This window comes from Leuciscus leuciscus (assembly GCF_965113295.1).
Source record: "Leuciscus leuciscus genome assembly, chromosome: 17".
NCBI lineage: Eukaryota > Metazoa > Chordata > Actinopteri > Cypriniformes > Leuciscidae > Leuciscus > Leuciscus leuciscus.
The window spans coordinates 13,648,137-13,664,087 of NC_138741.1; the positions used below are offsets into that span (position 1 = coordinate 13,648,137).

General features: G+C 37.6%; 2 protein-coding genes across 2 annotated transcripts in view; one reads left to right on the forward strand and one right to left on the reverse strand.

Moving 5' to 3' along the window:
• pfn4 (profilin family member 4) overlaps window positions 1–3,998 on the forward strand; it is a 28,099-nt gene extending 24,101 nt beyond the window's left edge. Inside the window, exon 4 of the mRNA XM_082142620.1 lies at window positions 3,861–3,998. Within this exon, the coding sequence (XP_081998746.1) occupies window positions 3,861–3,877 (17 nt within the window). The 3' untranslated portion in view covers window positions 3,878–3,998. The remainder of the gene's footprint in view (window positions 1–3,860) is intronic.
• greb1 (growth regulating estrogen receptor binding 1) overlaps window positions 3,091–15,951 on the reverse strand; it is a 28,281-nt gene continuing 15,420 nt past the window's right edge. Inside the window, exons 11-32 of the mRNA XM_082142595.1 lie at window positions 15,395–15,745; window positions 14,545–14,673; window positions 14,360–14,461; window positions 14,061–14,258; window positions 13,046–13,226; window positions 12,770–12,953; window positions 12,530–12,666; window positions 11,296–11,644; window positions 11,058–11,173; window positions 10,078–10,283; window positions 8,713–9,188; window positions 8,529–8,631; window positions 7,936–8,091; window positions 7,684–7,823; window positions 7,314–7,475; window positions 6,904–7,108; window positions 6,652–6,814; window positions 6,078–6,296; window positions 5,851–5,986; window positions 5,551–5,751; window positions 3,854–3,992; window positions 3,091–3,751 (exon numbers count right to left, since the gene is read on the reverse strand). Of these exons, the coding sequence (XP_081998721.1) occupies window positions 3,588–3,751; window positions 3,854–3,992; window positions 5,551–5,751; window positions 5,851–5,986; window positions 6,078–6,296; window positions 6,652–6,814; window positions 6,904–7,108; window positions 7,314–7,475; window positions 7,684–7,823; window positions 7,936–8,091; window positions 8,529–8,631; window positions 8,713–9,188; window positions 10,078–10,283; window positions 11,058–11,173; window positions 11,296–11,644; window positions 12,530–12,666; window positions 12,770–12,953; window positions 13,046–13,226; window positions 14,061–14,258; window positions 14,360–14,461; window positions 14,545–14,673; window positions 15,395–15,745 (4,217 nt within the window). The 3' untranslated portion in view covers window positions 3,091–3,587. The remainder of the gene's footprint in view (window positions 3,752–3,853; window positions 3,993–5,550; window positions 5,752–5,850; window positions 5,987–6,077; window positions 6,297–6,651; window positions 6,815–6,903; window positions 7,109–7,313; window positions 7,476–7,683; window positions 7,824–7,935; window positions 8,092–8,528; window positions 8,632–8,712; window positions 9,189–10,077; window positions 10,284–11,057; window positions 11,174–11,295; window positions 11,645–12,529; window positions 12,667–12,769; window positions 12,954–13,045; window positions 13,227–14,060; window positions 14,259–14,359; window positions 14,462–14,544; window positions 14,674–15,394; window positions 15,746–15,951) is intronic.

Consider the following 15,951-nt stretch of genomic DNA (forward strand, 5'->3'; position numbering starts at 1 on the left):
CGTGCACAACCAACTCAACAAACTGATGCTAATGAGAAAAGTTTTTCGCTCTATATATCATGTCACTTCCACAACATCTCAAATGTATTATTTTTGATAACAGTTTGTAGTGGACATGACATTTTAACACATTTTAGACCTTTTAAAATATTTTTTTCCCAGTGTGTCCATAAATTCATCACTCTTTTTTCCATTTTACATCAATACGCCAGTAGCAACAAGTGACCTTTTAAGTGAGTCACTGAATCATTTATTAAACCAATTCATTTGAAACACTGATTCATTCAAGAACTGAACTCACTACTGCTTCTGAGTCAGTTTGGAATTCTTTTAATTGGTGGAGCAAACATAGACAAAGTAAGTGGCAATGTATATATATATAAATAGTTTATTGGAGTGTTGTAGAAAATCAATATCACACTCCTAAGCATGCTGTTGGTAATTCATATTGTGTGTTCATGCTGGTGCGATATTGTTATTGTCTTCACTGACACTGTTGCCACCTTGGTAAACAAGTACACTAACATTTGAAGGAATAATTATTTATTGAGGACAAAATTGTTGGTTGAGATGAAAATTAAAACACATCTGTGGGACAGTTGTTTATGTAAAAGGTAAACTATTTTCATACAAAGAATAGTTAATTGGTTTAAGTTGATTTACTTTTTGTTTATGGTTTTGTAAAAAAAAAAAAAATTGCAATTTTTTTTTTTTTTACAAAACCATAAACAAAAAGTAATTTTTTTAAGTTTTGCAATTCTATAAATAAGGCGCATTTGAAAAGACAAAGATGATAATGTACGGTTTCAAGATAGTTTGTTTCACTGTTTTTCACTTTTAATGCACTTCTTATAAAAGTGCTTGTAATTTAATCTCTATAAGGTTGCAGTTTACCAATGCTGGATGAAAGAATTGCTGAAGTTAAATTAAATGAACTTACAATTAGGCTGCTACAACTGTGGGCCTGATTATAAAAACGTTATTTTTAAGTTGTACATGTTACAGTTCCAGGGACCCGCCAGATCATGTCACATGTCATTTCTGCGGTTGCTGTGACTCTCTCTGTGATACTGACCCCTACCCCACCAGACACGGTCAGAATGTACACTTGCAACACGAGTCACCGTTTCCACATGCTTCAAAGAAGAAGCTATAAATTCACACCAAATGACAGCGACTGATATGTCCTCTTAAAGTCAATTGTGTATCTAGAGATAGAGATTAAATTGTGTAACAGTTGTGTAATGACTGGAGATAAATGTGGTCAGCACACACACACACACAAGTTCATACAAACGTACACTGATCTGATTACAGGTACACAATGTTCAAATGTTAATTTAGGTTCAAACATTCCTGCAGAATTTGAGAACCTTTTTTTATTTTATTTTTTTATTTCCCAGTGAGTACATATCCACAGAATACAATATAATTAATCTTTCTGATGACAAAGGAATATGTAAAGCCACATCCCATTTACCTGAATACAAGTACTGATTGGTATTTCAATTAAGCTCAGATAAAAGGTTGAGTTACTCAGAAACCAGATTGGGAGTTTATGGGTGACATCAATGTGGATTGGAATCTAATTTAAGGTATCATGCTTGAATTTAACTGCAAGCTGCAGTTGTTGGTGGTCATAACCCCAGGATCCATATAAACATGACACATGTTGTGGTTGCTGTAAACATTTTGAGTGACACATTGATGTCTCTTATTAACTGAATGATGAATGGTACATGTTGTTAACTGTTACATAACCTGTCTAGAACAGGTAATTAATTCTTCCGTCCTGCCATACTGAGTATACCACTGAACAGATGCGTTGTCATGGAAACTGAATTTATTCGAGTATTACTTATAAACTTTTCATAGAGGTCACTACAGTGGACAGCTATTCAAAAAGCCATTTTCTTGTGTATGCATAGGTTTTGATTGCGCAGTTGCACATCAACCACTACAGTAGGCACTAGTGCATCATCCTATATACTGCCACCACGTGGCAAGCCATTGTATGTGGATGGCCAGTGGCCAGAAATGTCAGAAATGCCAAGCTGCTCCGGAATATCTATCCATTCATTCTATCCTAAGAGACTCTTGCAGGTAAAAAAAAAAAAAAATTTGTAACATCAAGTAACATCTAAGGAGTCATATCTTGTTAAATTTTCCAAGTAGTGATTTTAGATTGGGAGGAAATTCTGAGTATTCATCTGTCCACAAAATTGGACATCATGCAACTCTATTTCATCTACAATTCATACTATTACTGTGACTGTTGTACTTGATCTGCAGTAACTTTTTTTGGTTGTAAATAAATGTATTAAATGTAAGGAAATTTGCAGTTATGTCAAAAAGTAATCTGATTACTTAATGCATGTTACTTGTAATGTTACTTTACTCGTAACATCAAAAAAGTAATCTGATTACATAATGCATGTTACTTGTAATGTTACTTTACTCGTAACATCAAAAAAAGTAATCTGATTATGTAATGCATGTTACTTGTAATGCATTGCTTTACTCTTTACATCAAAAAGTAATCTGATTGCGTAATGCATGTTACTTGTATTGTTACTTTACTCACATCAACAAAGTGATTATGTAATGCATTACTTCTAATGCGTTACTTGTAACATAAAAAAATGTATCTGATTACATAATGCATGTTAACTGTAATGTGTTACTTTACTCGTAAATGTGTAAAAAAAAAAGAAGTTCAGATCTTGTTTTTCTTGCCCGAAGAGCAATTAAAACACACAAAAAAAAACAAAAAAAAACCTATCTGAGGTTTTATTAATTCATGCATTAAAGGATTAATAAAATCAGTTTGTGGAGGCACAGACAACTGACATTTGTGAACTGAAATGTCAATATTCCAAGCATATTTTGAAATGGCTTGGAATAACCAGTTTACTTACACAGTGCAGAGACCACGAGGTTTAGTGCCCTCTGTCGGACATATTCAATACACAAGAACCATGGCAGCTCAATATACAAAAATTTTAAAATTGTTCTGCCCTCTAGTGTTCAGACAGTGGTATAGCGTCAAAAGAATTTGGAACAGAAAAAACATGTTAAGCGGAGACAATAGAGATTTGAAATGTATGACAAGTACTTTAATGACATTACGCCCTCATCCACATTCATCACAGAACTGGCCAAACACAGCTACAAAAATACTCTTTTCTACAAAATACTTCAATCTGTTATTTTAACACTTCATAACTGCATTAAGCTGACGTTAAAAAGATCCGACTGATAGAAGAAAAAAACAATTAAAACATCAAACAATAAAACATAGAAAGATAAAAAACACAGAAAGGTCACAGTAAATAAATACATTTTAAACAATGATAAAGATGTAAAAGAAGTATTAAAAAACAGCGACACCATGATACTCTTTGAAGTTCCTTCCATATGCAATGTAAAATAATCTTTTACTGTATGATCTTAAAAGGAGAATAAACACCAACAGCAAGCAAGCAGGACATTTACAGCACATCCAGTGCATTATATACAGAGCTAATATTATATACAAACAGGACAGTTGATAAGACCAAAGTGATTAAGTCTTCGGGCTTTGAGAGTCATATGTGTTTTCCTGTGAGGAAAAAGAGAGGCTGGTCCTCTTTTGCATTGGCAGTCTGAAACTCATCGCTGAGACGAAACCGCCATTCGTCCTCCAGTTCCAGCCGAACTACAGTCTGACGTAGAGAGCTCCGGTTAGGACAGATCACACACAGAGTCGCCCCTGAAACAGAAAAGAGTAAATGCTTATTGAACAGAAAATCACTTGTCAGTGTTTTCTTTTGTGCTAAATAGACAGACAAATAGATGCATCTATTATCTTTACCTTTCAGGAACTGGAACTTTTTGAGGAATCCAGGAGACACAAAGGAATCACAGAAGTATAAGAGGAGGCCACTGAAGAGCAGTCCAGTAGTGCTGAAGTTAATGGAGTGAGGTCTGGAGCTGACAAAGCAAACGGTCACCTGGGAACGGACACAAATAAACCACCAAAAGGTCTATTTAGAATCATGTGGAAGTGTGCAGAATAGGTCACACAGTAGCGATACAACAGCCACACCATGATACTCTTTGAAGTTCCATCAAGTATCATGGTTGGTGTTACCATCTGGCACAACCAGTCTAGGGCTTCACGATAAAAAAATAAATTAAATTAAAATAAATTTAAAAAATCATTTTTTCTGATATAAATTGCAATTGTAATAGTAATAAAAAACTATCAAGTGGGCTGTGCTTATTTGTAGGGCTAATAATAATAATAATAATAATATTTATTATTATTACTAAATGAAAATATAAAAAAAAATAAGAAATATTACTATTTTATATATATTGTAATTTCATATATTTATAAAATTAAGAAAAAAAATGATATAACATTTGAGAAAAAAATATTTAAGAAAGAAATTATGTACGTTCATTTTAAAATACTTTAAAAATTAAATACTTAATTTTCAAACGTTAAACCACCATTTTATTTTGCCGGAAAATCTCAGAGAGCTCTTTTGTTGCAACAGCAGGTTTTTAAGTGCTTCTCATTACACAATTAGGGAAGATGGTTGCCATTTCTTGAGTTACTGTGAACTGAGCCACTCTAAGACAATGAAAACACTGGATCATTAACACAGTGCCTCAATCTGAAAAACGCAGTGCATATATTTATTTAAAGGGGTCATGACATGGATTATAATTTTTTTTTATATGTTCCTTGAGGTTCACTTATAATGTTAATGAAGTTTTCATTAACAGGCAAAGCATTATGAAATCATTTACTTACTGTATGATTTGCGATGCAGCTGCAGTCATATCCAATACAGTTGGCTGCTTCATCTTTCAACAAAAGTTTGTGTCTGTGCATCGTTTACAAAACAAAATGCTCCGAACAAACATATAATCCTCCGACACAATCCGGGACGCCATTAAAATAAACCATCCATTTATTTCCCGACACTGGGATCCTTCTGAAGTCTGTACAGAGACACAAACGAGCTGTTTAAACTGGATGCGTCTTTAACTCTTCTAATTGTCTCAAGTCCTTGGAGTATGTCAGAAACTGAACGCGCATCTGTATACTGTATCCAGTGTAGACAGGCAGCGTCAGTGATTATAATGGGTTCTATTTGCTTGACGTGACGGTCACATCCAGTGTAGGCAAATGTCAGCTGTTAAGCGACTGAATGCCAGTGGGCGGAGCCTATGGTGCGATGATGTATAATTATTCGTCGATATCTTGCTCTGGAGGCAGTCATATGCAAATGTATGTAGATGCCGCAATATCAAAACGAGATGTTTATTGGAGCTTGATTAAATAAAATGCTTTGATTATGAGGACGTTTTAAGCTATACAGGATGTTTAAATGGTAAAAAGACCTCTTTATTTGTCAAAAGATCAAGGCAAATTTGATTTCTCATGTCATGACCACTTTAAATTTTATGATTTTATTCCAATGAATTGTGCAGCCCTACATCAGTCTACTATGGATTTTTTATTTTTTTTGTAAAGGTACAGGTCTTAGTAAGTACCTCTGGGCCGAGGTTCAGGTAGCAGTCGACAGAGAGGACTGGGTGGCTGTAGTTTTGGGCACTGAGGGGGAAGAGGCGATGGCTGGTGTGCTGGAGGTATTTCTCCAGCAGTAGCTGAGCTGGTGTGGCCAGGAACAGGTGCTTGCTGTCTGGAGCACAGATGTACTGAGACGGCTGGATTGTGGTGGGGACATCTGTCATCTGTGGAGAATTCAGAAGAACATCAGAAGGAGTTGCATGAAAAGTTTTTGTCATATATCTATACAGTAAAATGGTTTTGGACACTGGCTAGAAAACTACCTTAGTCTTGATAATGAAGGTACCGTATCCACCAATGGCGATCTGCTTCTTCATCACACTGAAGTTGTTGAATCTGCAGATGAGGAGTCCTGCACTGTGGGCACGCAGGTTGAAGTCCACATCATCACATGTGAAACTATTGAGGAGAGAATGAGGGGAAGATGTGAATATTTGGTAAATAATGAAGGAAAAACCAACCAAATCAGTTGGACATTCTCAGAACTCACCGGTTCTGGTTGTACTGCACATTCTGTGTGAGGTCCACATTAAGTAGCAGAAAGTCGTGTAGGTGTCCACGCGAGAAGGGCTCTTTGTGCCCGGCCCCACCTCCACGACTGGACCACTTCCTCATCCCGCATAAGCCATATTGAGTAATATCTGGAGAAGACTCCATGTGCTGAAGAACCTGCTTCAAGGAAACATTTCTTTCTGTCCCTGTGGTACCGCTGAAAAACATACAAACACACTACTTCAGACAAAATAGGGATGAATCCAATATTAAAATTCTGTTCCCATACTTTGACCCATTCATTTCCATCAGTCTTTTTTGATGACAGGATACATTTATTTAACTTTTTTTTCTTTTAAACTTAGTTATTTTTTTTGTTTTATTATTATTATTAATAATAATAATAATAATAATAGAGATTATTCTCCTAAAAAGTCATTTGGAACAATTAAAAATGACTACATTTCTAATACTGTGCTGATAAAGTGTAATTTCTAGCTAAAAACTACACATAAAAACAATAAATAATATATGTAAGATTAATAAAGTGAAATTAAAACAAAATGAAGCACCTTTTTGGATCAACATCGACACTGTTCCACATGACACAGGAATCATCTGCGAGGATGATGAAGGGCCAGACATCTGGTGGCCGATTTCCATGCTCCACTCTCCGGCTCCGCTCTAACTCCAGGTTATGATGGGAAAGCTCTTTAATTAGAAAATGAGCTGCTCCTGAGAATGTGGGAGAGAAGGCAACTTTATTAAAAACTCACTGACATCAACAGATCAATTACACAGGATGATAATCTACTGGTGGTTACCAATTCCAGCTCCATTAAAGACAGTGGGCAGGACAAGCATTATATGGTTGGGCCAGTATTTCTTGTAGACGGCCATCTCGTACTCTTTAATCACTAGAATGTGCAGGTGGGCGGCTCCTTCCATGGCATGATACAGATTAAACAGGCCGTGCTCATGGCGACCGGTGGTTGGTGTAAAAATTGGACTTTTGATAGCATCGGGATTCTGCAAACATCAAATCTAGCTTTAATTGTTGTTCTTTTAATTACTCAATTACATAGTCTGGAACTAGTCAATCTTAGTTAACTAAAACCTTTTAGAAGACATTTACTAGTTTGTACTAAACTAACAAAACTATGGAGTGAAAATGTCATTTTCATCATGCACTCATGGCAAAATTGGCCTCTACTAGTTGACTACTAGTCCGTACCCAATCAGAAGTAAGGGGCAGTCTCATGCTCTCCAACTGGCCTCCTGACTGGCTGAAGGCGAAGTGATGCTCTTTGGATTTGGGAATGATGAAGTAGAGCTGGATTTCATTTCCCAGTAGAAGATGAGAAAAGGTAAAGGCATGCAGGGTGGACTCGTACAGCTACAAACAGAAAATCAACGTCCCAAAATATAGTCAGACCAAAATGCAGACATTATAATACAGATTATACAGTAAGGGATAATGTAAAGTCAGCCAGTCCTTATTACCAAAATTAACCCTGACAGAATGATCACAATCTCAATGCTTCCATTGATGAATCAAAATCTAGTATTCAAGAGAGCTGTGCAATAAAGTGTATAGGACTCACCTGATACTGTGGATTGAAACCCATATACTGGTGACACTGCTCACAATGATGGTACGTGTTGTACGCTGCGTATTTAGAGAGTTTTATCCTTGCCGTTCGCCTGCGTAGATACACGTCTTCCTGCCTCCTGGAGAGTCCATCTAAAGCAGTAAAGACAAAACAAACCATTTTAATAATACTAACCTACTTAAATGTCCGAATTACTACAGCAGGGCTCAACTAAACCATATATGATTGTCTTGATGGTCTCACCCTCTGAATTCAGAGTGAAGTCTGGTGAGTAGACAGTGCTAATGTCCTCATATTTAGGGTCATGGATGGTGTAATCAAAGGGCATCCCTCGCACAGTGTCTGTGTTGGGCCACAACACAACGGGCTGATGATAACGCATCAAATCAGTCTCGCACTCTGGAGAAAAAAATATTCATTATTTCACTGATACCTATAGGACACCAAGAGAGATCAAAGACTTCAGTGCTTGAGGATTTGAATAAAAGGAATTCAGTGAATTCAATTCACAAATTTATAAAAATGTTTTACAATACCGGAACCGAATTAAGGTTTATTAATGGTTCGAAACACAGTATGAAACATACAGCGCGACCAGTGTGGTCTGATTCTTGAATGAATTACTCTTTATGAGTCAGTTCTTTTTAGTAATTCAAAAACATATACAGGAGCACGACCAGAGTAGTCCGATTTACGAATTAATGACTCTTAGGAGTCTGTTCTTCTCAATGAATCAAGACCCAACAGCAGTTTCCTGAACTCTTATGAGCCAATTCTTTTCAGTGAATCAAACTCCTGATTGGAGATTACTTTTTATTTCCATCCATAATACTTACTGTAGTTGATGTCCTCCTCATCGTAGATGTCCACCTCCATCAGTCTGATCAGCATACGAGAGAGAATACCCAGGAACTGCAGATACGCCCCAGTCTTCCCCACCTGAACATGCACAACAATAGCCATTTTATCCCACCAGTCTTATACTGACACTGTCACCCAGTGTTCCAGACCCTCATTTACCTGTGGTGGCCCACTTAGAAGCAGCTTTCGTGGGTGGAAGTTATCAGCGCGTCCTTCAGCTCGGTTACTGCTGTCCATGTGGTAGGGTTTAGGGACCGTCCACTGGCGATAATACAGCGACTGTTCGGTGCAGGTCATCATCTTACTGAGGAGGGGTCTAAAGGAGCTGGCCCACTCTACTGAAGAGTGAGGGAGGAAGGAAGTGGACTTGGGTAGGCCACTAGAATCCACAGTGGTGATGAGGTCGTAGACAGCCTTAGGGAGCAGCACTACAGGCGGGCGGCTGAGATTGCACGCCCAGGAGCAGTTCTGCCGTAGAGGAGAGCCCCGCGAGGACGAAGAGCCGGACGAGGTGGATTTGGATTGACGCCTCTGGTTGGGCTGCTTTTCTGGATCCAAAGGAGTCCAGTCAGACTTTGGGTGTTGGGAGCCAGCTGGGGAGGCCTGGTTACCCAGTCTAGGGAGATCGTTGTTTACTATAGACCACCAGAGAGAGGTAAGGTCAGTGTGAGAGAATCCCTCAAAATACATGCTGCAAGTAAAAACCTTTGAATTCAGCAGTTTTGGGAACCATTCCGAAAGCAAAACCACAGATCACTGTCCCATGTCCAAAATCAGACACATTTCCCATGCTTTATTAGTATAAAAGTGACGTTAGGCATTCCTCTCGGGATATCAGTTTATTTGATCAGTTTATCAGTTATTATCAGGAAACAATGTATCATTTTTTACAGGATGTTTTTTGAGTTGCAGTAACTTACAAACAACTGCTAAGAAAATTACAAGCACTTTTGTTAGATTTGAACTAACAACCCAAAGTGTTACTTTTGCCGACAAATAAACAGGGATATCTGGGTGCAGGTAAACACATCGTTTATTTGCATACACTACCGACATTGTAACAAAAACAAAAATCTGGTTAAAAAGTTATCCTCTGATTTTAATTTTAAATACATTTTAGATAAATACAGATCACATGTTTTGAATTATTTGTAATGTCCCCGAAGAAAGAAACAGTTCTACCTGTGTGGACATGCAGTCATTGAGGTGGTTAATCTCCATTTCCTCTTACATGATGAGACTTACAATGAGGAGATGCTGGAGTCTTGGAAGAGAATCCTCTTCCTCCTAAAAGCTGTGCTGAAGACCGTGTTAAAACACAGACGGCATGAGGCTGAGCTGTCTAACAGCTTGAGCTTCTTTTTCTCTGACTATATGAATGTTTGGGGTAGTTGTGGTGTACCTGCCCTTGACCATGAAAATGTCCTTTTAATTTAGTGTATAAATTGTGCACGTACTATTAACGAAATGGTTTATGTTCAGTTTAGTATAAACTTCCATGTTTTCTGGCTTTGCAATACTGACCATCCACCACAACTTCTTCCTCCTCATTGTCAGTGCTGCTGAGTTTTTCAGGGTCACTCTCAGAAAGGTCGCTGGGTGCGTGGGGCCCATGCTGGGCATCTTGTTTTGTCTTCAGTAGGTACGCGGCCAATCCCAGCTCCTGCTCTAGAGTGGTGCGCTGCAGAGACCAGAGGCTGATAACACGCAGGTCACAGTACTTCAGAGATCTGGGGACAAAGGAACCAAATGGGTGAGAGGTAAGAACAAACCATGAAAGTAAAGCTATTGTTTTAAGAACTATTCCTTTCCTAAAACTCTGAATGATCCACTGAAAAAAACCTCAAAACAATTAAATTCTCTCAAATTTGGCTCTCAAATCTAATCACAAGCAAGTTTTACTCTACATAAGCTCTACATTATAGCAATATTTAGCTGGATTTTTTTTTAATTATATACAATATAATATATATTATTAATTATGTTATTATAATATAACAATAATATAATAATATATTGTAATATAATATTATAGAGAAATTTCAATGAATTTGAAATTGGCTGCCTTGCATGGAGATGTGCATAGGTTAATAGTGATATTAAAATTTGGGTTAAAAGCCCTGTAACTCTGCCTGACATTATGAATATAATAAAACTCCAAATAACCCCTGCTAGTAAAATAAATATATCAAATTGGGACAACACAACAATGAATTTATCGAAACGATTTTGAAAGTGGCCTCAAATTGCCACAGGTAATTATTTTTCTGAGGTCATGCTGACCTCTGTACACATTCACTAAACCTTTATTTGGGCAGACAAAATAGATTAGAAAGCTTTAAAAGGCCCATTTCATGATTCATTGAACAACTACTCTTAAAGGATGGTAGTTTTTGTTATATAAAATACAATAAAAAATAACATATTTAACAGCTGGATACATGCCTGTAATTTCTCGAATTTTACAAAAAACTAAAATAAGCAAGTTAATATGAGTGTTTTACCTGGGTAAAGACTCTCCAAGTGGATCCATGCCGGTTAAGATGAGGATACAGGGTAAAGCCTCCAGCTCTAGATATGTCCGAGGAGCCCAGTCTGGGTCTAAGATCTTCAGCCATACCTAGAGACATTTAAAGAGCAAAAGGATCCATGATTTTGGGATATCAGTACAAATACACCAGGAATAAATGACACAATATTTTATTTCTATATATAAAAAAACAAAGATTAAAAAGTAAATACCCTCAGTTGGTCCAGGAAGTGATTTCCTACAGTGAGAGCAGAGCATGGATCCCCTAGGATGATCTCAAACTGCTTGTGGAGGCCGAGTCTGTTGCGGACATGGCACAGGCGCTGGTGAGCGAAGGCAGCGAGAGCTGGTGAGGGGATCCGCAAGAGCAGCATGTGACCGTGATGGCTGGGACACCGCTGGGATGTGTTGAGAAGGCACTGTACCATCTCCAGAGTCTCCACTGAGATGTGCTTCTGCAAAGCCTGTAAAGCCTGGCCGCCCGCTGTTGCCATCAGGGCCAGAGAGTAATGCTGGATCAGCACATGGGTGCGAATCACTGCACTGTGTAGTTTTGGGAACCTGAGGAGAAGTAAGGAGAGGAGTTCATACAAAACATCATACATGGTGAACGTGGAGGCAAGTTTGGGGTCGGTAAGTTTTAGAAATCTCTTATGATATATATTTTTAGTTGATAAAAAATACAGTAAAAACTGTAATTTTGTCAAATATTATTACAATTTTGGCAAATTTTCAGCAGCAATTACTCCGGTCTTCAGTGTCACATGATCCTTCAGAAATCATTCTAAAATGCTGATTTGGTACCCTGGAAATCCAGAGTCCTCGCGAGAACACAATTTGAATTTGCTCAGCGAGTTACTCTGGCATTGAGTAATGATGCTCAACTATGCCCTTGTAGCCGAGCTGCACCAATCACATCGATGTATCTGATATAGGCGGGCCAAAGGCGAGCTAAACAGATGACGACAGCGCAATCACGACAGTGTTTGGTCGTAGTGTTATCCAATTGCGTGCAGTGAGATTTTCAGATGCATGCTTGGTGCTGCCCCTCGAGTTGGGTGATTTTCATTACTCGATGCCAGACCCTTAATCTTTCAGATTTGGGTCTGGATTTCCAGGCTACTGATTTGGTGCTTAAGAAAAGAACAAAAAAATTTAAAACAGTTGTGCTGCTTAATATTTTTATGGAAACCATGATACAATTTTCCTCAAGATTTTTTGTTGAATAGCAAGTTCAAATATAAAGTTGAAATATAAATCGTTTGTAACATTATAAATGTTATTTTACTGTCACTTTTGATCAATTTAATGCATCCTTGCTGAATAAAAGTATTCATTTAAATCTTACTGACCATATATTTTTGAACCATAGTGTATATGCACCGAAGTATATAAACTATTTATTAATTAATAGCTGTAATGTTAAAAGTAACACTGAAAACAAACCTGTCCTCCAGAGCAGCAGCCATGCTCTCAAACGAACTGTCATATCGTAGAAGAGGGAGGCCACTACCAGAGCGGGTCGTCTCCAGCAGCTCAGATACACCAAAGTACTTCGTCTTCTCGTGATAAAGATCCACATCCTAAGTGAGAAAAACAGGGAGACAAAATCAAAAAGAGAACCTCTAAGAGCGATTCCAGGAGCTTAACATACTGGTTTAAATAGATAGTATGTGGTGTTCTTACTTTATTGAATCCAGAGGGCCAGTGGATCTCATTGTAAGGGCTGATGCGTGTGTACTGAGTCTGCAAGGTGAAGGGGAATGAAGTCACATGGAGCGTCAGGATGTTGGGAGCATCTCGAATCTGCCTGCAGTTCAACAGACCATCCACTAGTCCTAAGTTGGAGTCTCCTCCACTGCACTGCCCACTGTCATAAGAATAAAGATACAGAGACTGTTCCACCAACAGCCAAGCAAAGAGGATACTAAGGTTCAAGGAGAATCATGCGAGGTCTTATACCTGCTGATGTCCCAGTGTGCATGATCATGCACCAGTATGAAGAGCGTGTAGGGGTTCATCTTGGATTTCTGAATGAGGCTGTTGATCTTTCCTACTGCACTCTGGTTCAGCTTTACCACGTACTGCTCCGCTTCCTTCAGTGAGAAGCAGTCTTGGTTCAGCCCTAACTCCCGTAACACCCCTGGAAATACAACAGCAGGAAGTGAGATCTATCTGCAATATTAATATATATCCCTCAATGGGATTTATCCAAGTCTCTGGCAAAAATTGCCTATTTAAAAAAGGAAAAGACCTTTAACTTCCTGTTTTAAAAGGGAAATATTACAAAACGAGAAATAAAATTGCTGTGTATCTGTGATACAGAAAAAAAGAATAATAAGAAAAATAAGTTTTTTCCAAGTGTGCACTTCTTTTAAACAAAAAATAATAGTGTGTACTTTTAATTTACATGGTATGTACTCATAATCAGACATATACTTAACAAAATTATACTTAAGTATACTTGGCTTATACTGGCAAGTATACAGAAAAGTATATTTGGCCTAAAACATTTTTTTTGTACTTTTACTCGAAATACTTAAGAAAAGTTCAGTCAAGTATTCTATACTTGGCTTTACCTTAAAGTGCAAAAATAAACTATAAGTTATAAGTATGATGTTAACTTTACTTAAAGAACTTGCAGTATAAATACTATTAAACTAGTAGTTTACTGTAAAGTATACTTAAGTGTACTTTCGTAAATTAAAAAGTGGACTAGAAGTTTATAACTAGTAAACTAAGAGTAACCGTATGTAAAACTTAGATATAAATTGTGTACTCAAAGGTTACTACTGTTACACTTAAAAGTATACTTTTATAAACTGAAATAGTACAATTGTAAGTAAACTATTAGTACACTGATTTAGTTTACTTAACACAATGTGTCATTGAAAATAATACTTAAGTTTACTTGATAAAATGACATTTTTTTAAGGGTGCAGTAGAGAGTCATGGATAATGAGTGGCGGTACTCTACCTGAGTTCCACAGGTGAAGGACGACTTGATGAAAGGTGACCTCAGAGGGCGGAACGCAGATTAAGAACTCAACCTTGTCGAAGGAACCGAGGTCCAGGTTCTGTGTGCTGGAATCAGCGATGGCACAAACGTGCGAGAGCAGCTTCCGTGCCACAGCAAGCTGAACGGGCCGTATCTCATGCCACTCTACGGAGAATTCTATCGAAAAATCCGACTGAAGTGTTAACACACCTAACGCTGAAGGTGAAAGAAATTGATTGCAATAAATTTATACTTGAATACTTTAAAGTCAGTCTCACCGGCACACTTGGGTTTAGGACTGTCTCCTGATGGTTCTATACCAGAATAGTGGGAGGTGTTCTCAGGACTGGCTTTCTCCAGCAAAGCCTCCACATCTCCATCTGATAAGTGATAAAGAGGTGCATTAAACACTGAATGAGGAAACTGCAGAGGTGAGAACCGTGTATCAAACCAGAGGTCTTACCTGGACCCAAAGAACTGAAATAAGACCCCAGCTCTGCTGCCATCCCAGAAGACAGTTCATGGACGATCTCTCTAACACAATCATTGGGAGAGAGAAGACTCTCAGCTAGAGCACGAGTCTGATGCTTCCCTGTGTGAAAACATAGATATTATAAAATTATAATCCACTTTCTATTAATTTTCATTTTACATTCTATATGCTCATCACAAATGGTTATTAAAATTCTGACCGACACAGTTAAAAAAATGTTCATGTTAAGACCGAAAACCATAATTCTATAGTATTTGTTAGTAGTAATATAAATAAATAAAATCAGTTGTTTTAAATGCTGTAAGTGAGTTTAGGCATCTAAACATTAAAATGTAGTGTAAAAAAACTAATTTAAATTAAACACACATTTTTAATTAAGTTTTTCTTAGCAGTGATAAAGTTGAAGTAATACACTTTAGATATTAAATATGATAATGTTTAGCTTACTTACTGTTTTGTTATGCTTTTTAAAAAAATCATGAGATTAATCACAATTATTTTATTACGTTGATAGCTGTCGTTTTTAACTATAAGCTGTTGTTATTTTAGCATTATTTATATATAGTATTTATTTAAATTTGCTAAAGATTTAAGGGTGTTATTAAATTATTTTTGTTTTTTAAAAAGTAACTTGAAGTACGCGTTAAATTATAGCAAAGGTAATCTAAATGTAAAAACAGAGGAAATAAACATGCACAAATAAATATCCAATATTAATACAGATAACAATTTCGAATGGTTGATATGGTACTGATATATTTCTAGTGATATTCTTGATGAAAATCTAGCATATTTATTTGGATATCTGTAACCTACATACCTGTCACCACCACACATGACTCTATTTCCTGGCTCCTGTTCATGCAGATGATCACCACATAATTGGTGTGGCTCAATCTGCCATCCGCCAGTCTGTGAAAGGTGTCCTCCAGCGCCTCGGCCAGAGAGGGCGCTGTGTCCAGCACCAGAACTCCTTCCCCGCATGAGCTGGTGGCCAGTTTGGCCAGCCAGGGGAGCTGAGAGGGAGTGAGGGGCTGTGCGAGGCAGGGAAGAGGAGGTGGGAACTGTGCATGTGTCTGCTGATACTGCCGGATCTCCGTCAGGTGTGACTCACGCCAGGAACGCATGAAGATCTGCTCCAAGTCTTCCATCAGAGGAGCCTGGTCAGGTGCTGTTGTAACATGATAGACAGATACACTTACAAATACTGCTGAAAAGGGTTCTCTTCAGCTTCATACATCTAACATTACGGCTTTCGTGCTTTTTCTTAAACAGTACAAACTGATCTTTATACATGCATATATTTTAGGAAAGGACTCATATTGGGGGGGTTCCTGGAATCAAAGTTTACTATTGTACATAAACAGACTGTGTGGA